Raw genomic sequence first — 27,384 nt, 5'->3', positions numbered from 1 at the left:
ATTTATTCTCTTCACACAGTCACGCAAAAAGACATCAGGTATGATCCCTCTCTGTCAAATAAAGACAACTAAATGAAAGTGCCTTCCATCAAAACTCATTTCCAGTTGGGTTTTTCTGTTCAGCAGGAGGGTTCAGAGAAAGGACACCATGCAGGGATAAAACTGAGGAGGGGGGTATATCTGCTGCTGCCTTCACAAACACCCAACATCAAGTCACAGAGACAAGACGAAGGAGAAGAGGACGAGGACGTCAGAGGAGAAAGAGGGAAGGAGGAGAAGCACAGATGATAGAGATAATGCAGCGTTGATTCATAGTCAAAGAGCGATCATAGCAGATGTGGCTTTGTTTCAACCCCCTCCAAATGATTTTTTTCCTCTTCAACTTTTCTTTATACTCACCTTTATTGACCACAGAATAGATTTGAGAGCTTTGCCAAGAAGAGCAATTAAGGCAGCTGCTAATTTAACACACAAACGACACAAAGAAATAGCAAAAAGACATTGGGGAGAGATGGAGGGAGATATCTTTTTTGTGCGACTAAAGATGTTTTTTCTTTTTTTATGGCTGAATGTTTAGGAGTATGGCAGCTAGAATGAAGGGAAGTAAAGCCTGTGTTTGTGGCCTTTCATTTCATTATTTGCCACTTTCAATCAGCTCTGTTTCTGTGGGAGATGAGTCTTTCGTTTGTGGAGGATGAGCTTTTATCTGCAAGTCCTCAGAGACTGTGCCCACTACAGGGACCAGCACAGGGACAGAAGCAGACAACAGTGGAAAAGAAAAAACAAGCGGGAAAGAACAAATATACAGACTATGTGGGTCTGTGCACTGATCTATTTTTCAAAGATCCACATGGATGGAGGATATGTGTTATAGAGACAACTGAAATACAAATGTTGCTAGTTTCATGGAGCAGAAAATACACACAGACCCTTACCTAGAGATCCTTTGGGACATGGACGATCCACCGTTTCTCCTCGCTGAGTGATGGGCCACTGGATACCACGGACCAGCTTAGCCTCACAAAAATGTCGTTCTGGGTTTTGAGGAGGGCGAGGTGGACGACGGGTGACAGGTACGGTGGCTGTGATTGGACGCAGATCTGGATGCTTGTTAATGGAGCCAATTGGTCGTGAGGTGGGGGCAAGAGGGCGGATGGTAGAGGGACTGACACTGGAGGTGAATGGCCTCGATGGAGGAGTGGTGGTCACTTGAGTAGTGGTCAGAGGCCCTGAGGTGGCCGGAGAGAAATTTATAGAAACAATTGAAAGAAAAAGCAATGAGTAGGCAACATAAAGAGGATTTAAAAAATACATTCAAAAGCTTCAAGGAAAAGATCAAGAAAATGAAATACGTCTCATATCTTTCAGAAGCTGAGTTCAAAGGTTTGTATCAAAGTAGTTGGGGTAACAAACACTTTTTAGAGCCTTACAAAGAACTCTCTCCAGAGTTAAATGGAGACACAGAGGAGGAAATGGCAAGACAACATCATTACAAATTAGGAATAAATAAATAAATAATTTATCAAATGTATCATAGAAGTCACCATCACTAAACATAATGTAAAGATAAAAGCAACACATCACAACTACAAAACCCTAAAAGATCAAATACAGAGTCAGTCTTTGTCACTTCTCTCTTTAAGCCTAATCTAAGCTTCATACAAGCCATTCTGCAACTAAAATGTACAGTTTATCCACACTGATGGACTGCAGAAATGATGCGTGACACACCCATTTCAACTTATCAGTTGAGAACCCTAACCCTTTTTTTATTTGCCCACAACAGTGAAGCTTTTGCACACAACAAACACATTTTCTACTTTTCATGTTTTGCATCCATCTTCCATCTAGGATCATTCCTTACCAGTTGTGGGATCTGGTGGTCCAAACTCCAACGGGTAGCGCAGGACGTTATAGTTGTTCCAAACATAAAGCTGGTTATCTCGAGGATTGTAGTCCACAGAGGAAATGTACTGATACGGGTTTGGAAAAGGGATGTTGACAGGTTCCTCGCGTGCGTGGTTGGTGTTATAGGCATACATCACCAGGTCACCACCTGCTTCGCTGTCATCATCCTGGTAGACTGAGCGCACTGCATATAGCACACCGCAGGCCATGAAGGCGTTGGATGCCATCCTCTTGTCAAAGCTGGTCTCCCAGGTGCCTTCAAAGCGCAGCGTGTAAGGGTTGACCTACAAACAGAGAGAAAATGCTAAAAGACCTATTAGGTTTATTGCTTCATGTTTCTGTAGTTCTGTTTTATTTCTTGTTATCCCTGTGCAAAGTTTTATGTTGTAAATTCTTGTGTAGTTTTTGCTCCCTTTGTCCCTGTCAGTATTTACCTGTCCTCAGGTCAGTTTGCCTGCCACACCCATCTGCACCTGTCCCAAGTTTGTAATCAATCTCATGTGTCCACTTACTAATTACCCTCTGTCCATATACATGCATACAAACATACATATAATTTACCTAGAGTTACTAATCCAATCTTTTAAGTCATAAAATTATATAAACTAGAAAACAAATAAAATATTTTACCTACTAGCGAAGATTAATTTTAGTATGATTGGATTTAAAATTTGGCCAACATTTTTATTATGTTTATCCTCCTTTTTTGTCCTACCAACATCTTTTTGTTTAATCTGCCAGTGTATCTGTCTTATCTCAGTATTTATATTTGGATAATCTAGTTCAGTATTCGTCATCCATTTCTCATCCCTCTCTGTGCATCACTGCTCTCCCACCTGACTGACCACCAGTCGTCCGTTGTTGGATTCAGTGGCGTAAATCACCCACAGGCCATTCTCATCCACAGCCAGGTCAATGTCCGATTTCCCTCCCCAGCGGTAGGGAGAAGTGTCATGATAATTGGCGTTTGTGACAATGGCTTCACCACTTTTGATGCGTGTTCGTAGGTCATACTTGACTATGTTTCGTGTGCGCTCTTTGTTGTAAAACACTGCACCGTCATACACAACAAAACCTGTGCCATCCACCCTGTTAGGCAACCTGTTGAGAACAGACAAAGATGAACCAATCAATTCATCTACTTTATATGGCACATTCCTACAAGACAGTCTCATGGTGAGTGTGAAGACACCACACTGGGGCCATTCTGCTGTTGCTATCCATATCCACATCAAAAGCCAATTAATCAATACAGCAGCAGATGCCATTTGATCATCCAGGACAGTGGGAGGTGCACTCACTTGTAGGTGGTAGTCGCTCGGTTCTGTTTAAAGTCTTCCCAGGAAGCATACTCATACAGCATGTCAGTGCGATAGGGGGTCCAGGGCATGACGTACAGACGGTCTCCAGACTGCAGAGGGTCTTTGCACCATGCCCCTGCCTGGTGCTCTGCTTCCTGCTGAGAGCTGGGCACCTGCACCCGCAGCAGTGTCCCCGGGCACACAAATACTGGAGCAGAGAGGAGGGAAAAAATAGCGAGAGACAAAAAATGAAAACAAAGCATTGCAAAAATGATAGATTTTATGGAGATGGAAGGGGAGGAAGTAAGAGGAAATGGAAAAAAGTCAAAGACCATAGAATATATAACAGGAGAAAGACGTGATGAGGGCCGAGGAGAAAGATCTGAACTGATAAAAGCAAGTTTAGAATTGAAAAGGAGGCAGAATAGTAGAAGAATAGCAGTAAGGGGAAATGGAGGTAAGGTGAGGTTCATTATCAGATTTAAAATGAGGGAACATATGAAAGCTCATTTGTAGAATTTGAGCATTGTGTTCAGAAAACGTTTAAATATGATAAATGGGAGATTTCTGGCTGCTGCCGTGGCTTAGATGTAGTCGCTAATCTAATTTATCTTGGCCTACTTTTTATTTGATTGTGCTTTTTCTCTTTCAAAGGCCTCTGCTTCTTTGCTCTGCACCTGGGCGGTACAACAGTAATTCTGGAGCTTGTTTTATTAGGACTCAAATTTGGCTCTCAGTCAAGAGTAATGCCTCAAAGAAATAAAAAAAGCATCCTGGGGTAAAGACGTGAGGTTGGCTAACCCTCCCCTTCCCCTGCAAATCCAACTCAGCTTTGTACACCCACATGCACAAATATAGACACTGAGGTCCCTGTTGCAAAAAGGCATAGGAAGTGCACACAAAAAGAAGGGGAATCCCTTACACAGAATCCATACAACAAAAAGACACACAAACACAGACAATGTCTACTTTTTACTGGTGGAGGTCAACCACTAGGGACTAGTGTAAATTGGCTGTCTGATGCCATGTGTCCTAGTCTGACAGAGTAACTGCCAAGGGATCCAGCAGACATGTCAGGTTATCTATGAGGAAAGTTTTGGGCATCCTCACCACCCTGACATCACAGGGGTCCCAGCAACAGAGGGAGAAGGGCAAGAGAGTAGGAAAATTGAAAGCCTTACAGAATAAAACAGCTGAATAGCTCCCATGTATTCCTTTGCCAGTTTATCTATCTGTCTCATGGGCTTGGGGTTGCAAAAAAAAAAAAAAAAACAGACACCTGCTGGTCACCTCATGATTGAATGCATCTCTGAACTAATTAGACACTGCAGGGACAGTTGGACACAGACAGCAGACACCGATTCACAGACAGACACAGACTGTTGCCATTCACACGAGGATAGCACACAACTATACGTGCAGAGACCCACACATAAACACATCCTGTCAAACCGTTCCAGTTTGAGTGATGGATCTGTCCAGACTCAAACTGTCTTGAATATTGCATGGATCTTGTAGGAGAGGAGAATCCCAACAGAGAGGTGGAAGAGTAAACTCAAGCTTCTGAAAATCCAGCTTTCTCTTTTCACTTGCTGTTATGCTGCTGCTGATAGTGGCTGGTGATCTGTGCTGCTGGCCCTCCTAGGAATCTGCCTGTTCTGTCTAAAGGGTCCAACAGGGATTGAGACTGGCAGCCAAACAGGAATCTAATCAGTCAGGCACAAACAAACACTGAATAAAGGCACTTCACAAGCATAAGACTTGTCATGCTCCATTGTCAAATCAAAATGTTTGCTTGAAAGTATTGAGGCTTGAGGTTCGCAAATACAATCACAGGTGACTGAAATTGATCAGATGGTTAAGTGTCTTAAACAACAGCTGTAAAATGTTATTTTATACAGAAGTGTAAAAAAACAACCAATATAAGTAGGACACTCTCTACTTACACTGTAAAAAGTGAAATAATCAACAGACAGAAAGGCTCTGCATGTAGGTGACCCATAAACAAAGCCAGTAACACTCTACCTCAAGGTAACATAAAGGACACAGAAAAACAAGTATGCAAGCTTATTCTCTTCTAACACATAAAGTACAACCCTCTATTATGTTGTATGCTTGCATTCATCTCTTTTGCAACAATACAGCTAAATTGATTCAAGTCAAAGTACAGCAGTGTATTGCTACAATGGCTTAGGAAACAATGACACTCACGGTCACATCTCCAAAAAATTGTATCACAGAAAAAAAATATCACTTATTAATATAGACAAGTATGAGAGAATCATAAATTTTTATTCTGCATTTCAGCAACTGTAAACCCTACATATTAAGAAACAAAACCAACAAATGTAATGTAGTACCATTAAGCTTGAGGTTTATGTGGTTAAATAGAATTTAACATGAAGAATATCATAAAATTAAAATTAAACTGTTGAGTAATACAGTCACATTAACTGACCTTTGCTAGTATTTGTGCGAGTGTAATATATTAAGCTAATTAACATCACTTAACAATTAAACTACAATCAATATTTAATGAAAGAAAAACCACTGAAGCTTGTGTTTTTTATATTATATATTGATTTTCTTTTAATAATTTGTGCTTTAACCACTCTAGGATTTGCACTTGAGAACCTGTTATATATAGCCTCCTGATTAGGGTTCCTGGTGGGACAGTAATAAAAGTTTGGGACTTAAAGTGTAGGGGGAGGATGGCAAGTCATGGCTGTCTGTAAAACAGAAGTAGTAATAATAATAATAACAACAACAACAACAATAATAATAATAATAATAATAATAATAATAATAATAATAATAATAATAATAATAATAATAAAATTTATTTATAGACACTTTTAAAAAAATCTCAAGGTTGTCTTACAGAAATCCAAATTAAAATCAAACAGTAAACAAAATAAAAATTGATTTACAGAATAGGATTGTGCAGAGACAGAGTAACAACAGTAGATAGGAAACTACTTATGGGATTGATGGCAATTACAAAGATTTATGATTGCGATGAATATGCGTCTCTTAACAGATGAATTTTAAGTTGAGATTTGAAGCCGGTAATAGAAACAGAATTTATTAAGTCCAGGGGCAGAAAATTACAAGAGCAGGGGGCCAAGTGACTGAAGGCTCTCAATCTCATGGTAGTCAGGTGAGCAGGTGGAACAGTGAGATGGAAGGAGGAGGAGGAGGATCTGAGATTATGGGTGGGAATGTAAGCATGGAGAAGCAAGGAAATATACAGAGGAGCCAGGTTGTTAATGACCTTAAATGAAAGAAGCAGGATATTGTAGATGATGCAATATTTGATGGGGAGCTAATAAAGTTGCTGTAGAACTGGTGTTATATGACTGATAGAGGGGGTTTTAGTGACGATACCAGCGGCAGAGTTTTGAACTAACTGAAGTTTATGGAGAAGCTTGTCAGGTAAACAAAAAAGAAGAGAATAACAATAATTGAGACGAGATGTGACCAGAGTTTGTACTAGAACAAGACAAGACCAGAAGTAAGACGCAGACAGAAAAAAATAATCTTTTATGCACCTTGATAGTTGATGTTGTCTAAAAAACAATTTGCTCTCAATAAATTGTGCCCAACTGAGCACCCCACCACGAATACTACATGATTCTTTTCATCATTGCACCTAACCTTCCAGGCATGTCCTAAATTGGCAGCAGTCTGTACTCTTTTGGCCTCATCAGCTCAATATTACTTGAACCCAGCAGAGACTGACAGTCATTGTTTGCCTTCCTCCTCCAAGATCCTTTCTGTCTTCCTCTCCCCTACAATCAGTGCTCGTTGGTTTATTTTAATGAACTGGTCTTTGGGTGGGTCTGGTGACAAAAGGGCTCATCAACAGCATCTAAGCAGTACATACAGACCATGATACATACACACATACTTATTCACACATTCACCACCAAACAGAAAAAGTGACTACGCTTCACATCCTGCAAACCCTGCCTGGGGGGCTTCATTAAGTCTGACCTGCACTCCCCAGCTTTCCCAGCTGCTTTCCTGTTTACCAGCTCTTCTTGGCTTTTCGTTCTTTTGCCCTCCTCGTAATTCATTCGTAACTGTGAAGGGTTTAGCAGCGGGAAGCCAGAGCAGCCAAACCCTAGCTGTGGAGTCTACAGTACAAGAGGCTATTATGACCATAGAATGAATGAGGTATTAGGCATTAGGCATTAAGCATTAGGCATAAGTCTTGAGATTAAGCATTATCCTAGTCTGGCTAGAGCAGGTTAGCTTCAGTAGAGCCATCTGGGATTATGTGAGATAGATAAATAGATTAATTCCTTTTTGGCTGTGGATGGAAATATTGGAGCCATGATCTATCCAGTGAAGCTATCATGCAGCACAGACACAACAGTTTTTTACCCTAAACTAGCCAGATGACTAATGAAACTTACCTTATCAGGGATTAAAACCCAGGCTGTAGCTATCATGCTCGAGTCTGCCAATTACCACCACACATACTGAGAAATACTGCTGTAATAATTGACTATTTATCTCTATAATCCCTTTCCCAGGCACAGGTCAGCTTTTACGTGTCAATATGAGGCTGCAATATAAAGTGATGAAAGCTCAAGAACTTTCTTGAAAATGACAGCAAAAACCTCCCATTAGTGTCTAGCAGTCATTTGTGATCGACTGGTAAAAGTGAACGCTGACAGCTTTTGGCTAAATTTAGACCTTTCATTTTGGTTGTTGCCCATAGTCCATGCTGTTTTCATGTTTGATGTGACAGCATCATGGTGATGCTCCACTTTGATGATCTGAACACCCCCTGCCAATGGTTGGCAGTGGATTTCTTAAGTGCTGTGTGGTGTTTTTGTGTTGTTTTTTGTCTTTTTACCTACAGGGTTTTGAGGATTCTTCAGATCCTGTCTTTGCCCAGACCAGTCCACAGTCATGCTGCACTCACACAACTGACTGCTGAGAGCATGCTGCTCTAATTGAATACCCACCTGTTACTGGCAGGTGCAGCAAGCATTCAGCAGGGGGCAGAATGGAGCATGGCATGCTAACCCGCATCCATGCTGAACAGTTAATGGGCTTTAAGGGTTAAAAAAGCTTGGATGTGTGTGCATTGGGTCTCCTGATGTTATGCTGGTGTATTCATTCACAGATTGGTATGTGCATGTATGTCTTACTATGTATGATTATGTGTGCGTCTTTGTGCGAGTGTGTGTGGGCATGCATGTTTACAGTTCAGACAGAGAAGCAAAAATAGAGGAAAGCGTGAAAAGGAATGTGAGCTCATTTGGTTGTGTGCAAACAAGAAGAGCAAGAGAAGTGAAGTAAAAGAGAGTAAATAGGTTATTTCCTGTAAAATTAGAATTATGAGTGAGTTAATTTGCTGAGGAGTGACAAATAGTGACAGAAGAAGAGAGATATAAGAAAAGAGAAAGGTAGGCCTCCCATTGTGTTTCCGCTTCCTTTTAGACTATACTGGGTCAGGTCTTAGGAGTAAAAACAGAATAAAACACAAAAATACACAGACATACACTCTAAGACACACACACACATACTCAGACAATGCATGCAAGTACACACTTCCTAGACAGTGGAAGAGGCATGTTTAAAACTGGAATCTTTATCAATCCAAACATTGACCCCATAGACTACCCTTCACTGAGACCAAAAGTGGACAACAGCAGGAAAAAGCATCTACTGAAATCAAAGTCTTTTCAACTTATGTGAATCTGACTCTGAGTGACAGAAAAGTTGATCAGGACATGGTTGCAGAGGCTAAAGGATGAAGATTCGGGCAACAGAGGACTAAACCCAATTTTGGCTGAGTGAGGCTTGAAAGATGGAGTAACAACATGTCTGTGTGGTTGTAATATTAGCTGAGATTGCCACCCCCTTGAGTGTCTCCCCTGCTCTTCTGCTTTGAGTTACATCTCCCAGAGATACTGTCTCTACATAATTCCTCTGGAACCTGCTGTCGTTTATATTCATAACCACATGCTTTCCTCACTCACCTCTTTGTGCTTTGACTCTAACATTGCAGTGACTTTTACATGTGCAGTACGTCGCTGCACTCTTTCCTATCTCCTTGTGCCACTAAAAAGGGTCTCTGCACTGCCTCAGTCACATGATGGTGCTTGTGTGTGGTGGGTCATTCCTAATGAGGGGATGCTGCCTGACTCATCGTCTCTATAGCAACTGCTTTTCCTCTCTTTTTTCATTCACAGCCATCCGTTGAATTTTCCTGCCACACAATGCTCTAGTTTCTCAAGTATTACTACTTACTTTTCCAAATGACATAGAAAGCCATTTATGTGAGGAATGGCTCTGTCCTTGTATGCTCTCTGATCCCACCCTCCATAGTAATGCTGTGATTGTACAGTTGTTAAAAATTGAATTTCTTTCTTGCCTCTTCTGGTTTTGACGCAAACAAACTGGAGGTAAGAAAACCCCCTTTTTTTGGTCCTGTCAGCATTGATAAAAGGAATTCTGGAATGATTTTGGTACTGAACACTGCTATACTGTCAGCAAAAAGGGTGAAAAAGGGACAAAGGAAGTGATAAGATGGAAGAGGCAGCTGTTGCCGACATAGTCCTAATTTAGTCTGACAGCAGGTAGGTTGACAGAGTGACAGAAATTTCTTCAACTGTGACATCAACACCACATCATCATCATTATTATCATCATCATCATCATCATCATCATCATCATCATTATCATCATTATCATCCCAAACCCAACCTGACAATCCCCTGATCAATTAGAAAAGATTAATTTCACAAACAAGGGAAAAACAAAACTCTGGACTGTTAGTTCAGCCACATACAGAGAGAGGGAACACTTTAAACACCAGTGGAAGGATGGATGAAGGTAAACACAGGTTGGGGTGCAGACAAAGGAAAGTGTTTGCCTTACAGTGTTAGTGGGAAGAAGCATGGTAACTAAATAAGATTGTATAGTTATGAAAGGTGATAGCAGAAAGGTTTTGGAGCTTTCTATTCTACTACAAGCAGTGACTAAAATGACCTCTTGCGGTTGGAGAAGAGTGAGACACAATGGTCCAGGTTAGTGAAAGCAACGAACACAAAGATAAAAGACAATGGGGTCCATAAACCAGTTAATGGAGGCCTTGATGAGAATTAATTCCTCCAACAAATGGATCCAGCCACGGTGCCAGGCAGGGGAACAGCTGAGAGTGAGACATATGTGAACAAAGGGGCTCAGAGAAGGTTGAGAAGGTGGGGTCCTGAGAGGGGGAGTTTACCCTAGTTGGAAAGCTAGAAATGATGGTAGCTACTCTTGTTCTGACCTTGAATAGGGTCAAGCCTATCTTTGCTCTTTGAGATACTTATGATTGAGGTACATGGCTGAGCTGATTGTGGCTCTTTAAAAGTGCTTGTGGCAAGGCTCAGGCAGCATCAGAAAAGCCATTACAAGGAGCTGAAGGGCTCCCTACAGAGGATACACCTCCCTCCCTCATCCATGCCCCTCTTCTTTAACACAAACTGAACCAGGAGGAATGGACTGATGTAGACAAGGTATTAAGGTGTGAGAGGTTCGGGAAGGGAGCTGGGGCATGTATGCATTTGCAATAAATAAAACAGAAAGGTGACTGAGGTAGAGAACATAGAGAAAGAAGCAGAAAGAGAGGTGTAAGACCTGCTCAAAAGAGCCTGTGGCTTTTTGTGATGGCCAGATGTTACCTGAGAGATAAACTAATCAGTGAAAGTCAGGAGATAGAACAAACTGAAGGAAGGATGAGAAACAAAACGTAAAAAAATATGCAGGAAATAGGAGGACAGTGAAAGAGAGGTAATAAACAAAACTGTTATGAATTGAAAAAAAAAACATGAACACAGACAGAATGAGAGAAGGACACTGAAGTACCTGGAAATGGGATACTGTTAACAATGATTTGAAAGCAACTTTGCCCAATTATAGATTATCTCAACACTAGGTTGTTTTTAGTTTTTTGTTTTTTGAGAAAAATATCAGACTTAATGTTGGTCCTGGAAAATAAAAAAGGCAAAGAGATAAAATATGAAGAAAAAAGAGCAGTTGAATAATGAGATGTGAGAAGATGACTTTTTTTCTTAAATCTGCAGGAACAGATAAATCAGAATAGCAAAATGAGTGGAACAATACTGGAATAAAAAGTGTATATGAAATTTGAGTAATGAAATATGTATATTGTAAAGTGTGAGAAGAAACCATTGTAAGACAAAAAAATGACTTTTTAAAAAGAATGGAGTAAAAGAGGATACATTTTCCACCCACAAAATGATATAAATTTTGTATGTGTATCTTGTGCTTTTTCGTAAAATTAAGTTAATTTGTCGTTTATCTCTCATAGATACTGGATTGACCTTAATGCTTTTTGTGGGTCTGTGTAGATGTGTGTGTGTATGTGTGTCTGTATGTGTGTGTGTGGTGTGTGCAAGAGAGAGAGTTAGAGAGAGAGAGCGAGAGAGAGAGAGAGAGTTAGAGAGAGAGAAAGAGAGTAGATGAGGCTGGTGTCATCAGAACCAAGGAGGAAATCTAGAGGGATTTTAGATTTTTGGTTACACATCCAAGACAGGTAGAAACAGAGAGGAAAAGGAGGCGATTAGAGATTGAGAAAGAAAAGAAAGGGATATCGACATCAAACATGAGCACTACACAGGGTGCTGGGTTAGGAGGGAAAATGGGGGGAGAAAGGGAAACAAGGAAGGAGGAAGAGGTAGGAGGAAGGGGCGAGCTATGGTTGTTATGTTTATTGTGGACTTTACCTTTTTGATCCACTTCTATTCAAGCATCGGAAAAAGGAGAAAGAAGGAGACAGTAAGATAAAAGAGAGAGACAGTAAGAAAAAGAGAGGGAAAGTAAAGAGAATGAAAGAAAAAACAGGTGCAGGAAAAAAGAGAAAATTGAGATTAAATAAAACGCTGTCCTTCCTCTTTCTTTTGTTCTTTTTTTAAGCAAGTTATCTGTCTGTGTTATGGCTGGCTACTCACATAAAGCATGGCTCGAATGGAAAATGAGTAGGGGAAAATGGCCTGACCTGGGTTAAAATCCATTTCCATTTTCTTTCAGATTTATCAATAATCCCCCAACAACACAATCCACACACTCTCAGCCTCACTTCCACCCATCTTATCACCACATCCCTCCCTGTCTCCCTCCCACTTTCCCCTTGTGCCCAAAATGCAGCTCCAAGAACCTGGTTGAGAGAAAAACCAACAAAGAACATCATGAGATTTTTTTCAGCTGTAAAAGAAAACAAGTAGTGATAAAACAGAGAAAGAGATGGAAGAATGACAGATGGAGAGGTAGTGATGAAGATATCTATCTGTGACCAGTTGTTTTCGGACAGTTGACTGAATCCTGTTCGCTTCCTTCGTCTCCAAGCACAGCCTGTGTTGACATTAGAGCAGTCCCTTGATCCAAAGAAAGCGGTTCTTTTGGCTTTTCTCAATTTACAGAGCCAGGACGCCTGCTATAGAAGCTGGCAAAAACACTCTACCCATCGACCATCCAATCAATGAGGAGCTGCTGGCTTTCCTGGCCGAGACCGGCTCATCAAAGAAAAAGAGAACAAACAACAGGGGAAAGGGAGGGCCTGACAGAGTAGAACACCTCAGAAACACAGAGAGAGACCAAGAGATACAATGAGGAGGAGGGGAGGGGGAAAAACAGGGCAAAGACAAAAGAGGGATAAAAAAAATGTCTACAGCAGACTCATCACACACAAATCAATAGGTGGGGTGTGTTGTATCACAGCGAGGCCTCAGCTGGCACAAACAGGTAAAGTGTGGCTCCCTCGACATCCATGACGATTTCTAAACTTGCTTGTGTCACATCATCTGGGGAGTTCTGTGAACAGCTGGAGACAACAGGGTGCACAAGCAAGGATCTCAGCTCCGCCTTTCACATCATAGCACTGGCACTCGCCTTTCCTCTATATTTACTGAGGCACAAGTGGTGTGCGAGTGGATCTCCATGGTTCTCAAGAAGAGACTTGTCAAAAGGCACAAGGCTGTTGGATCCCCACTGTGAGCGTGATTGTGGTGTACATGTCAGAGGAAGTCTGATGTCTCCAGGGATCCCTGCAAAACTGTCACAACACCTCTTAGGGCTGCCCGTCAATACAGAAAAAAAGTGAGAGAAAGGAAGAGAGAGAGATTAACAGAGACAAACCGTAAAGCAAAAGAAAAAATATGACTGAAATGGGAAAAAAGACTGTTAGCAGCAGTGGGCTGAGCTGTGTGGGGGTGTGGGGTGGCCTTACACCTTGGCAAAGACAGGATCAGTATCTGCAGCCACACAAATCATTTATCATCTCATGCCAAGATCAAACTGAACAAACAACCTCCATGAAGACCAAGAGAATGTGAGCCAATTTCAGCCTACAGGGCCCAACACAGGAAAGCACAACTACAAATCCTGTGAAGCAGGGGCAAAAAAAAAAGCTTTGTGCTCCCCCACCACCAACTGTGAGTGCAGTCATTAACTCCAAAGTTAGGGGAGAGAGAGACTGACCACAGGGCTAGGACTGGCATCCAGAGCTTTCATCCACAGTGAACCAGCTGTGGAGGGAATCAGGGGGTCCACGGGACACCAGAATTCAGCAGAGCTCAAACAAACGTTGGATTTATCCATGTTTAAGGAAACTGATGACTGCAGAGCTTCTCCACTTCATGCAAAAACGAGTCCCTAAAAAATAGAAAGCTTAATGCAATTTTATAAATGCTCAACCAAGTGTGTTTTGGTCTAAAAGGGGGGAAATGGTGTGTGATGCACAGCAGTGGCATATAGACAGAGACAGAGAGGAGAATTAAACTTCTTCATAGCTGCAGAGAGAAAGAATAAAAAATAAGAGACGTTGGGAGACTTCTGTTGACTTCATTTCTCCTATTCTTGGTTGTCCTGAAAAAAAAAGTGCAGGGCAAAAATACACACAGTGTCATTACACATTCCTTCAAACATACACACACACACACACACACTAACAAACACAAAGGAGAGACAGAAACTCATCAAATGGTTGTCACAGTGTGCTGAAGGTTAGATTAAGGCCACCTTGGTTGTTTGTCTGATTCATTTAGCATTTTTCTTTCAGGGCTCTATTGAGAAATAAGCTGCTGCCCTCTCTGCCGTTAATCACTCTGCTCAGTGCTCTCTACAACCCTATCAATTACTCCCACAGTAATGAATACAGCTACAAACACACACTATCAAATACACACACATACTGTTGGAGCACAGTAAGACAACTTTGCCTTCTTACCAGCTTTTTCACTTGTCTTCAATATCTGCTTCTTCACACTTTTCTTCCAGGAAAAAAAGAGTCATCCCTTTCCAAGGCCCGAGTAAAGTTTCCTGTCTCTCACTCACCAAACATTTATGAGCCCCACGTCTAATGGTGTCCCTATACATATTAATAGAACTTCATTTTCTGCTACATCAAAGTGCTGCCTCTCCTCCCCTGAAAACTTGTCATATTACAATGCCATTATTCCTTCTACTGACAAACTCTTCCAGACAAGTCAACTATCATTTCCAGCTGCTTTGTGTCCAGAAACTGATGTCTTGTAATGAATAGGCAGTGCTGAATACATTAAGTGTAGAAGAACCCATTGTTTTAAGTGAGATAGGGGGAAAATAGCAGAATATGAATGAAAAAGACTATGGAGTTATGAATCTCTATTGCCAGTGTTGTGCATATTAATGCAATAAATCTCAGCTGATAAAAAAGCAGAGAAGCAACACCTGGCTAGCCTTGACATGGCTAGTATGGATCTACCCAAAGGAGAACTCTAGGAATCAATAATGATCAAGCACTCCGTCTTGGAGAGGGAGGAGGAACAGGTACCGTTCTCTCATCAGTAAGGTTCACTATTTACTTGGCAAACATCTGAGCTAAGACTGCAGTGTGGGATTTTTACTGCAGTAAATACATGCTGCAGTTGTGTTCACGGATCTGTGATGTCTTAATGGAATCCAGCAGGCTACAGCAGGATATGACAGTGTGAAATGAGAGTTCAGTTGAGCCATTTTGTCTTGCTCTGTTCCAAATGGCAAAAACAATGCTACGTGGCAGGGAGGCCCCCTCAGGGCTTTTTAGCTCAATGAGATATGATTTGACTTGTTGGTGGATGTTGTATTTTGCCAAGGCGATTCTGCACATAGCAGCACACACACATGTTCCAGACTCTTATCTGAGCTCAGCCAGCAGAATTGTGTGTTTGTGTGTGACAGAGCTGTTGCTGCTGTCACCTTCTCGTTTCAGGTGACTGGCAACATGGCGCCTGTGTCACACAAGCGCCACTCATGTAGAGGCCCCTGTCAAATGCAAAATCACACACAGCCATCAACTTAGCTACACGCCATCTCAGCTGCTGTGACACACAATCTTTACGTACCGTTTCTCTTTTGTTCCCTCTTTTGTTGAGACAACTAACAACAACAAGAAAAAAAACCTGACTTGGATGGTACCCAAGTGCCCAGCATTCCCAGCCAGACGTGAACGATGGGGCATTACCAGAGCGATTAGCAGCAGCAAATTCAATTAATCTTGACAAATCTCTGCTGAGGCAGAACTGAAGAGAACGACACACCTCCCTCTCTTGGTAATTAAAAGTGGCCGAGTTGAGCGGCGTGTGGTGCGATGGTGACTAGGTTTTGGGATGAACAGTTTCAGCTAAGAGTCTTAATGAGTCAGGTCATATTTAGTGTCAGTAGAATACAAATAGAAAGATCAGCCAACAGTATGAGCTGTGTACATAGGGTCTTACACCTGTTTCCATGTGTTCATCTAGTGATGGAGAGGGGCTATAAAACAGGAGATATTAGCCCTGTTTTTTCTTGTTTCAGACAGGAGGAACCTTTCATCACAGAAGGGCCAGGCTCTGAATTTTTTAAGTCACAAATTTGCTCATTTGCAATCAACAGAGTTTTATACAAATTCAGAGAGGAAAAATGCAAGTCAGCAGTTACCAGTTCCTCCCTTTGATTGCTGATAGAGAGACAACAACCTTCCTTTTGGTACTCAGCAAGAAACAGGCAAGGTTAAGATGCATGAGTAGACTGAAACAAATGCAGCTAATTAATGCTACCTTCACCTTGAATAAACAATACAAGACAAAACACCTAGCTACAGCACAGTACTATTGTAAGACTAACAAGCAAGATAGTCAACTTTACCATGAATAATATCCACTGAAAGTGAGAAGAAACTGCAGAGAACACTTGCCCAAAAACACCGAGCAGATTAAGGACAGAGACTGACAGCTGTTTGAAATCGTTACTTTTGAGGATTTGCTCCACCTGTAAAAGAAACAGAAATCAACAGAGACAGTAGAAGAAACAGAATTAAAGGAATGACTGAAATTTGAATGATAGAATACTGAAGAGGATTGATAGGTAAGTATGAGAGTAAAATGATGATGAGTGAAGATTTAGGACCTTAGAGTGCACACTGAAAGCAAAAGAGAGAGATGCAGAAAAACAGAAGAAAAAGGGTGACATATGAAAAGAAGCCATGCTGACTGTGGAGGAGATAATAGCCAACATGACTGCTGAGAGAGAAGATGAAGAGGAAGGGAGAGAGAAGAAAAGGAAATTAGCTGCTTGGTCTCCGTGTTGTGGCTCACCTTGATCTGCACCTGAGGAAAAAGTAGAAAAAAATCATCCCATACCATCAAAAATTAAACATCACCCTTACCCCAAAATTTGTTGTACTGTTAATCTGTGACATCAGTAGCCACATATAACCCCACCCACCTTTTCTGCACCCGAATGCTACTTCTGCCCAGTGGAGGGGAGCACCACTGCTTCTCCCCTCCAACCAGGAAGCCCTGCACACAGTGAGGGGATCAATGCTGGGCGTAAAAATTCATGAGAGGGAGGAGGGGAGACTGAGTGGAGATTTTCACATGAGCAAGGATCAGCACAACGCTATTTAATCCTAGCTGTGTCTGCTCCTTGGGCTGTGTGAGTGTGCTCTTACTGTATTTGTGTGTAGATGCTGGTTCAAAGAGGAAAACTAAGAGGAAGAGAGAAAAAGAGCAATTGTGCGTACCCCTGTTTGAAAGTGTGAGGTGCACACACAAATATGTGTGCATACCACACCTGCCACAGACTTCTGAGCAGCACAGCGAGAAAACCATCCGTTACCATGGGGACATTAAAACGTGTGGTGCTGCAGGTCATGGGCTCTAAAATAAGCCCTTTGCTGTTTGTGTTAACATTCCTTCTGTTAGGTGTGGCAAACACACAGCAAGCCCTGCTTCAAAGTCTCACTGCGCCCAATTTTAATTTTTATTGAAAATCAGAGGGACAGCAAAGGTGTTTGGCAGCAGATAAAGGCAGCAGAAAGCCCCCGGGTTAATCAGTGCATGAGTTCAGCACGGTGTGTGTTACACTGCTGTGATTGCCAATAAAGGCTGCCTCCATGTTTGCAGTAGGTGTGTGTGAAGTGTTTATCAGACCTTGTGTTTGTGGACCATCTCCCCCCTGCCCCCCACATGTGAAAATCCCCCTCAGCTACTGGTGCGTCACTCTGTTGATGGAGAAAAAAGGTTTAGTGCTCTGTGATTGTGATTGTGTTTTTGTGCAATGCAGCCGGGAGTAAGAAGAGAAGGACAGGGACAGAGAGAGAAGGTGAAGATGAGTGTTTGTCTTGTTTTGTTCTTATTGTTTTGAGAAAACCACAAGAGCATCAGTGTGTACATGTGAGTGCAATGTCATTTCTTGAGGGTTTAGGGGAGTCAAAGAAGGGGTAAGAGGTTAAGATAGAGGCAGGGAAGGGGGAGAGGTGATGAATGGAGTGAGAGGATTGGGGAGGCCGGAGGAGGTGAAAGGGTCTCAGTACTCACTGTAGGGGACACACTCATACTGGATCTCCAAATACTTGTAGGTCCCTGGGCAGGGGTCTGGGAACACGTCCGACCCCGCGACCACCACACACTGAGTGCGATTATTACACCTGAGAGATGAGGGGAGGTGGGGAGAAAAGAGAGAGAGGAGGGGGGAGTAAGCGATAAAAAATGATGAGTGCCATTGTAAGAAAGACAAAGAGGAGTGGTTATAAAAGAAACATCTTCAGGCTCTGAAAGACAGAGGGAATGGTAGGAAAGGGAGTAATTTCACACTACACTAGATCATGTGACAGCTGCACCCGAGGGGAGGAGGGAAACAGGCAGGGAGGGAGAACATGGGGAAAAGGAGAGGGATCAAGGATAGAAAGAAGCAAGGAGGGAGGGAGGAGGCAGAGACTGGGTGAGTGACGTAAGAACCTCCCCTCCTGGGGGATTGTGAGTGGGAGCAATTAGAGGTGAGAGAACAGGGAAGGGCGAAGGGGGTGATGTGGGGTTTAAAGGCATATACTTTAAACTACACACTTTGGGAAACATTTACATACACATTACTTCTACTTTTAAACCACATTTCCGTATGCCATCTTATGTTTACAGACCCTGAGCAGCACATACACAGAGGAAACGATTCTCTTTCGCATCCATTCAGTCATTCTCAACATATTTCTTATCTAGCTTTGAGCTTTTCTCCCCTGTGCAGGCTTTGCCTCCCTTCGTATCTCAAATCTCTTCTGCATCCTCTATCATCCCATCCTTTCTGGAAGTCTTTCTCCTTCCTCTAGCCTCTCAATGCTCTCCTCCACCCCCTGCTGCTTCCCTCCCTTGCTTACTTGTGCTCTTCTCAAGCTAGTACCCTGAGCCTCCATTACATGTGTGATGGATAGCTGGGAGAGGGCTCCCATTGATCTGAGCTCTGAGGAAGAGGATGCTGAGCTTAAACATGGAGAGCAACAGCAGGAAGCCCTGCAAACGCAGCTGCAACAACCCCCAAGCATATGTGTCCTCATACACCCACACTTGCATGTATCACATACGTGGCTAGACTACTGTTAACATAAATGTTTTGCCAAAATTCAAAAGTATAATGCACAGAAAATATGTTCATTAACTAATTAGGAATAGCTTTTTTATAATTTATTGCTTGAGGGGCTGAATTTACTTCAAAAAATATAAATGTCCAAACAATACACTACAGATTAAAAAAGCAGGGAATTCTGGAGGGATTATGCTGTGAAATGGTATCTTCTTTCTTCTGCCAATAACAGGCTCTGACACTGCACAAACACATGCACAGGATCCAAACAGATCAATAGTTACCTCTGTGACATTATCTTGAAGGCGTCAGGCAGGTAGCACTGCACATTCTCCATCTGAAAAGGGTCTGCATCACAGATCTTGTCATCAGTGCGGCCGTAGTTGGCCGTCTCAATCATGATGACATCGCTTCCAGGGCAGCGCAGCTCGATTGGGTAGCCTTCACATGCCAGCTCCCGTCGCATCAAGCCGAAGGGCATCATTGACCGGCCCAGAGCTAGAAACGAAAGAAGGAGAGAAGGAAAGATATTGATTATTCAATAAACCCTAATACTTATAGGAGGCATTTTATTATTTAATCTAATTGCAAATATTAAATATAGTGTTGGGCAGGTGGAATGAGAGTGGTTTCCTTTGTTCTCATTTCAAGCACATATTGGCTTCTCTAATGATTTGTCTTCCCTGAGTAGTAAGATTTCCGTACTGTTGATGCACAGCCTGGCCATTCAGTTTCCTCATTGGAACATCACAGACCACATATTGGTATGAAGGATTTGCAGCCAAACCAGCTTCTCCAATGAGATATTGCACCACTTGTGAAACAAACTGTGAGAGTTTCAAATGTTAACAAACTCCTACACACAGCCAGGCAACAGCTTACGATACTCATCTGAACACCACAGAAGAACAACGTGTCCTTCCCACTATTCTTTGTCTATTCCACCTCAACAAGGCAACAGAACCGAACATTTGGATTCAGCCTTAGTGTGAGAGGAAGTACTAGTATAACAAAAAAAAAGAAAAGAAAACAAACAGAATTATTGTCTTTGCAAACTTTCACCTTTGCTTTGTACACCATTTGCATACTCATCACTAGCATTCAGCCCTCTGAGAGGAATGTCAATGTGCTGCTGTGGCTCTGTGAGGAGAAGGGTCGGCAGGGACAGAGAGGTACTCGGGGTTAATCGCTGAGCCAGACTGAGAGGCATGAAAGAGGGCTTCAGAGAGGTGCTGAGAGAGACACTCGTTGTCTCTTCAGCTCGCTGTATAACTGCTTGCGATGTAAGTGCTTTTGCATCCAGGCGCACACACAAAAAATAACAGAGTGGCTATGAACATCCTTTACAGTGCAGGTTTAAGCACAGGAGCAAAAATTGAATATAAGTAGAGACACTGAGTGATGTGGAAGTGAAGGTTGAAGAACAACAAGTTTTTTTTTTTTTTTTAGGTGAGTTTCATGCCAGAAACTGTGAGAGCTGCTGTCTGTGGTGCTGAAATGACTAAACTTGTTTGAGAAAATAAAATCTCAAGCATTGGAGCTGCATCTGAGACTGTTAGGTGTAGAGCTGTCCGCTGTGCTGAAAGACCAGAGGGCTTTGACTGAGATCTTCTTTGCAATGTCAGTAGGTAGGACGTGGAACACATTGGGCTGGCAGCGGGCACATTGTCAAATCCAGACAGTAAAGGCCTAGCTGCACTTTAATAAGGCAGAAGTTCTATATAAACTGGGCTTTTCAATGCACAGCACCTCCCCCAATGACACAGGCTCGGCAGCAGACAAGGACACTGAGTCAGCCCCCCTCTCCCCCATTACTGTTAGTGCTGAAATCCACAGAACGGTGCTAGTTTTCCTTCCTGAAACTGAGCTAACAGTGCTTAAGTTTCAGACACTGTCCAGTCAGGAGGAGCGTCCATCTGAGTTAATGTCAGTGTCAGTCATTTCAGACATGAAACTGTGCAACATGATTCACCGCCATTGGACTTGCTCATATTTCTAAATGCCAGTCATTTATGCAGTAGGGACTTCAGTTCAGTTGTGTAACTAATGCCATTAAGGCTGAATGACTAGCACAGAAAGACTTCAGATCTTTTATGCCTCGCCAGCATGCAGTGCTAGTGCCAAATCACAAAGGCCTTGATGCAAAATCGCATACTAATTAAAGCACACGGAGATGCAAACAGCAGGCGAGGCCAGACAAACAAGTCCACACTCAAATGCAAAAACCCACACAAGCAAATTAGCACATACACAGACATACTGGTGTGCATGTTCGCAAACAAATGCACACATACAGAGACAGGCACACTTACATGTACATACTGAATGGTGATATCACAGTGGGATTACAATGCGTAGTGCCAGTGTGTGGCCTTGTTCTCCTAACCACCCTGCAGTGTAAATACACAGCAGAGTAAAGCTGGCCAATGATTAGAACCATACAATGAGCCAAGAGGAGAGTAAAAGTGAAGAGGGCCACCAGGAGTGATCACTCTTAGTTCACTTATAATGCTAGTATTAGCTCATCAGTTGAAGCCTTAATATAGCATTTAAGCTCAAACTGTGAATATTGTATAATACATCTAATATATCTTATAATGACGTTACATATTTAACCATATATATTAAGCTACAACTGAGCACAAACATCAGTGAGCCACAGCAGTTCAAGGCAGCAGCAACCATAATAACTAGTCTATTTCTGGCACAGCTGCAAATCCCTGCTTCTGCCATATTGTATTGTGCTTCACACCTGCATATTTCACATCTAAGCAAACATCTCTTGACAACTTGCAGGACTAAGGTGGATTTCACACTGTAAATACAGTCAGATGCACCTTACATTTATGCAGCGATTTTTGAATTGTGTATCTGTAAAACAGGATGGAACTGAACTTGCAGAGATTCAGTGTTTGCATGTGTGTGTAAGTGTGTGCGCCTGTGTATGTGTGGGGGGGGTGCTTGTGCATTCGCGTGTGTGTACAGTGAGTGGCAGCCAGATGGCCTGAGGCCTAGCTGGAGCTGCGGCTGGCTCTGAGCTGAGATGAGATGAGCAGAGGATAAGCTTGGACTGGCCATGGGCTACGACTGTCCTTCACTCTGCAGGAATCCATTAAGGTTTCCGAGTCTCTTTAACCAACAGACACACTCACATACACACACTTGTAGCTATTTAGCATTGCCTGTCAGACACAGTAGTTGAATGACAAAGCCTTTTTTTCTCGGCGGGAGCCATTTGTATAGGTGAATATAATCACTTGCAGTGATACCATGACTCATCAGCATAAGTCATTAAATCCACAAGAAACAGTTACCAGTTGTCATACAGACAAATAAAATGAGGCAATTGAAAAGAGTAATCACACAAGCTGATTTGCATGAATGTGGTGGTGTGCATGAGGCAGAGGTCACGTGCACATTCACGCACACACCACTGATAGAAGCTGGGTGTCTCTCCAGGGCAGCCGGTGTGAGGGGTTGAAGTGGCTGGCTTCAAAATAGGGGCTCCATACAAATTAGGAGCAAGAGAGAGGACTGATTGGATTTAACTCATTATCCTCACACAGTAATTAAAGCCTAAGGCTCAATAGATGCTTGGACCATTAGACAAGAACATCATTTTGCTCAAGCCAGAGAAGTCTTTGTTCACTTTTTTATTTTACCATTGATGGTCTTTATGTGTTAATCTCATGCACACAGGTGCACACACACAAACATATGTGAAGAGTCTGTATAATTGATAAGAAAATGCTTGCATCAAAGAGCCTCCACCAACAAATACATTTTTTAAAAACTGTTTATTTAGTTGTTCATTATAGTGCCAGAGAAAAGTTTTTAAGCTCTTTTGAATTTTAATTTCTTTCTTTCTAGACAAAAACAGAACACATTTTGTGTTTTTTGATTTTATCAATAATAACGTAAGAAACTAAAATAACATTTTGACAAATATATTCACCAAACACTTGGTCAAAGAACTTTGGATGACAGCATCTGCCCCAAACCTTCTTGGAAAAAAAAAATCACAAAACTTGGTTCTCTTTTCCTTTGTTGGTTCATTTCTTTATTCCTGAAAAAAAAACATTGAATTGTAACCAGAACATTACTCCACAGCCAATTTTAGTTTTACCAAGGTGATCCAAAATGATTTGCTGGGTTTAGATCAAGACTACAGCACCATCGCATCCTTTTTTTTTTTTCAATTAACGCAATTTTGAAATTAAAAAAAAACAATGCAAATATGGGAAAAAAGAACAGAATAGATTTTGAGAAGAGCCTGAAACAAAATAAAATGTAGAAAATTGAAACAGTGAACATTTTGTGTTAACTCTGGATGTCAAGACTGAATAGAAAAGATGACATTTTTAATACTGATAAGTTTATAGCAGGAAAAGACAAAGATTTATCTTCACTGAAACATTACAAAAAAAAAACTTTATATCATCAGCTTTCAAGCACTAAAGCACCATATTTTCTACATCTTTTACAATCTGACCCAGGGCCACATCATGTTTGAGACTTTAGTGTGTAATCTTTGTTAGTATTGCAGGTTGCAAGAAACCTTGCAAAAGGAGACTGTACTTGTTGTACTTTATGATCCTGTGACTGACTTGCTAACAATCAGACTGTCTTTTGGGAGACAGTGTGATCAGCGCCTCTTAGCCTCTTTTCCAACAGTCTTCTCTTACTGCCAACCACTAGCACAGCAAGCAAACGCAGTACCAAAGATAATTTTCATTGAACAGTGTTGATGGCTAATACTTATATATTACTGATATAAATACTGATAGGTTGGGCTCAAATTCCTGCACTTTCAGCTAAGAAAAAATAGTAAAGAGTTTTTAATCTTCTATCCTCCTACATATAAGACTTAAATACAGAAACTACACTGCATATGTGTTCATATGACCTCATCATTAGCACTAGCTATGAAGCTAACTCCTCCCTGGCTTTCAGGTTTCTTTCTAAAGATGGCTAAGAAGAGGTTTCAGCTATGGGAATCCCTCTCTGGCTGAGAATCATCTAGACCAATTTCCACAACACTTTATCAGCTTAGCGCTGCATCTTAGCGACTCACTTAGCACTGCGAGTTAGTGTAATGACTCGCTGGAGCATGGCCTGTCACCACGGACAAGCTGAGGCGGTGCGGCCAGAACTGTCACATTCAGGCAGCCTTTAAGCTGAGAAATTGTGACAAAGTGACACTCTGAGATAAACCTAAAGGCCTGACATGACGGTGAAGGGGCTGGGGGCTGTTTGAGCTTGTGGGATACTGTGTGTACATGTGTGTATGTGTGTTTATGTCTGTGTGTACGGCTGGGACAGTGTAGCACTGGCCTCAAAGCTGGGATCCTATCTCATCTCTGACTCCTTTGCCTGTCTGCTACAGGCAAAGTAGAAGATGAGATGAGGAGTGACTGTGAGGGGAGTCACCAGCTTTGCTATAAGGTCAGAACACAAAGCAGCACCAAAATGACACATTTCCACTCTGATGGAGCTGAGTCAACCTAAACACACAGGGCAGAAGAAATGGAAACAAATGAGAAAGGGTAACAGTAGAAAAAAAGATAGAAACTGTCAGACAAGAAATTGGTGGAATATAAGAATAACACCGTTCTTTGTGAGTGCACAAGGTCATCATAATAAAATAATGGGACAGATAGATTGGTCCAAGTAAAGTCCTTTTATTGTTTGGCTTTTCTCAATACCAAAAGCTTCTTTATTTTTCTTTAATTAGCACAGCCCTCTAACTGAACTGATGTACAGAACAGCACACAACATTACACCATTCATGTAGGAGAAATAAACCCACTGGTAAAAAGTTTAAAAGTATAGACACACCCCAAATGCAAGCTATTCTCATTACATTTACAATTCTTGCAGGCATGTATGTGTGTATATATATATATATATATATATATATATATATATATATATATATATATATATAGAGAGAGAGAGAGAGAGAGAGAGAGAGTACAAGCCCTAAATCTCATCTATCCTCAACCTCAGAATTTCAGTGTGTGTTGACAAACTTTGCTCTGGGGGCAACTAGCGGCTAAAGCAAAGAGATTAAGATGGGCAGTTAAAAAGCCACTGAGACTTGGAACAACACACTCACACAAAGTTGAGTGGGAAGACGAGACTGGACGTGCTCATACTGTCAAACCAATTCATTGCTGGTTCTGGCATCTAATTATGCAATAAAATTGCCTCAATGGGGAAAAACAGCATAGCCATAAATAAAAATCAGCCTGCCTCAAAAGTAGGAGATCCACCCGGTGGAAAGTATTCTCTATTTCCCCTGGGAGGGAGATATGCTACAGGCCCTGCACAACTATGTTCTTTTCTCAGTTTCCAGCACATTTTACAGGAGGCAAGCCGGCAGACAGTGAGTCAGACCTAGATTCATATAGATTCATGTAAACATGGTGGTGGATGGTGGTGCAGGTGCTGCAAGGAAACAGCCATAGGGTTGGTAAAGAAACAGAGCAGAGGCAGAGAAGCAGACTGAAGAAAGTGAGGAACACAGTGAGACAATGAAAGAAACAAAGGTGATGAGAAAAGGAAGGAAAGTGAAAGATAAAGTGTGGAGAAAGAGAGTGGGATAGCAGTTAGGAAGATTTGTGTGCATATGGAAAGGTTGCAACTTGCATCCTGAGACTTGTTAGGAAAGATGAGTGTTGAAGCCCAGCCCAGCTGCTGCATTAAACACTTAATTAACCTTCTTATATACTAAGCAAGAGCTTTGGCAGTGTGGCCAGTTTGTACTTCTGAGTTTATTTTTATGTGCATGCAAGCCGATCAATCTTTTTTCTTTTGTTATGTGGTTATGTAAACTTCTTTCATTTTTTTCATAGGTATTAAATATAAATGTGTTCAGATGTTAAACCCCTCTCAATACCTTTGATGCTTGTATGGCATTTTATTCAGCCACAGCGCAATGAACTTTGTGTTTTGTCTTTTTCACCTCAGCACCATCCCTCAATCCCTCATCCAATTTGATCCACCTGCGAACGCTCTCATTTAGCCTCCCCAACCATCCTCTGTTCTTCCAATGTCTTAATATCTCTTTTCATTCAGACTCTTCAGTTTCACTTTGCCTATGCTGTACTCACTGTTTTACCAGCCTTACTATTCTGATCCATGCCTCTCTTTCTATTTTCCCTTCCCCTTCTCTGTACCCTCTTTGCCCTTGGCTGCCAGCTTCAAGCTGCTGCTGGTAATTATCAATCTACAGTTCACAAAAAAACATAACAGGCTATTGCACATTTTCTTAAGCACATGACATACTTAACACACACATATATATGCACACACATTCAGACTGATAGTCTCTGATACACACACAGTCCGTCATGACTACAAAGTCTCAGTTCCACAGCAAGATCAGGAGAGAAAATGCAGCAGCTATCACAGGGCTGCACAAACAGGAACACAGTCCCTATTTTTTTCTGTATGAGCTTGTTTGTGGTGCACAAATCAATGTATACAAACTAGCGTGCCCCTGCACATACACAACTACAAGCAAACACAAACAAAATGGACATACGCACACTCACACTAACACTGTGAACGAATGAATAAACAAGAAGAGCACAACCCATGTAGACAAGCACAGACACATGAGAGCGACCTGCGTCATCTTCAAAGGGAGGCGTTCAGAGAACACACCGCCACTCCACCCCAGCCTCTCCCTCCTTCAGCCCACCCACCCCCTACTCCCAATATATGTTCAAAGGCCATCCATTAACCTTTCACTCACGCAGGCCTCTCTGTGATCTACTGCTCCCAGCCAAGGGCTTTGAAGAGCACAGAAACCCCAAGCACTAGGGAGGTGGCAAACGAGGGATGAGAGAAGACTGTAAGAGGTAAAAGAGGGTGGGAGGAAAGAGAAAAATGACAATGACAAGAGAAGCTCGCTATTAACAGATGGTATGCAGGGGGTAAGGAAAGAAAAACAGAGCAGCTGGGAGGAGGCAGGGAGGTTGATCACAAGGAGGGAGGCTGAATAGAAGTGGGGTAAAGTGATAAGCTGGGGAGGGCTGGAAAAAGCTAAGCAAAAAATGGAGTTAGCAAAGATAGAAAGAAGCGCCACAAGAGAGATAGAAGGCCAGTGAAACGAGGGACTGGGGGGATATCTCAATGCAAAGAGGGGGAGTAATAGCTGAGGTGTTAAGGGAAGAAACAGCAGAGAGATTGGATGAAAATTAGAGGTGAGTGTTCGGAGTTGGAGAAGTGAGAAGCACTGACTGTTGCTAATGGGATGTGGAAGGAACAGAAGCTTGAAAACACACAAGAGGCA

The 27,384-nt window shown here is 42.0% G+C and overlaps 1 protein-coding gene across 6 annotated transcripts in view; it reads right to left on the bottom strand.

Moving 5' to 3' along the window:
• adgrl1a (adhesion G protein-coupled receptor L1a) overlaps positions 1–27,384 on the bottom strand; it is an 85,811-nt gene that overhangs the window by 18,510 nt on the left and 39,917 nt on the right. For 4 of the 6 annotated variants that reach the window (XM_017425360.3, XM_037978812.1, XM_017425361.3 and 1 more), the window contains 7 exons: positions 19,367–19,580; positions 18,050–18,159; positions 11,963–11,977; positions 3,210–3,417; positions 2,745–3,009; positions 1,865–2,192; positions 936–1,229 (listed from right to left, as the gene is read on the bottom strand). In XM_017425360.3, the coding sequence (XP_017280849.1) occupies positions 936–1,229; positions 1,865–2,192; positions 2,745–3,009; positions 3,210–3,417; positions 11,963–11,977; positions 18,050–18,159; positions 19,367–19,580 (1,434 nt within the window). The other 2 variants (XM_017425362.3, XM_017425363.2) reach the window with 2 other exon arrangements.

The sequence above is a fragment of the Kryptolebias marmoratus genome, linkage group LG12 (genome assembly GCF_001649575.2).
Source record: "Kryptolebias marmoratus isolate JLee-2015 linkage group LG12, ASM164957v2, whole genome shotgun sequence".
Taxonomy (NCBI): Eukaryota; Metazoa; Chordata; class Actinopteri; order Cyprinodontiformes; family Rivulidae; genus Kryptolebias; species Kryptolebias marmoratus.
The sequence above is the reverse complement of the archived record's forward strand: the minus strand, read 5'-3'. Positions and strand labels throughout refer to the sequence as shown.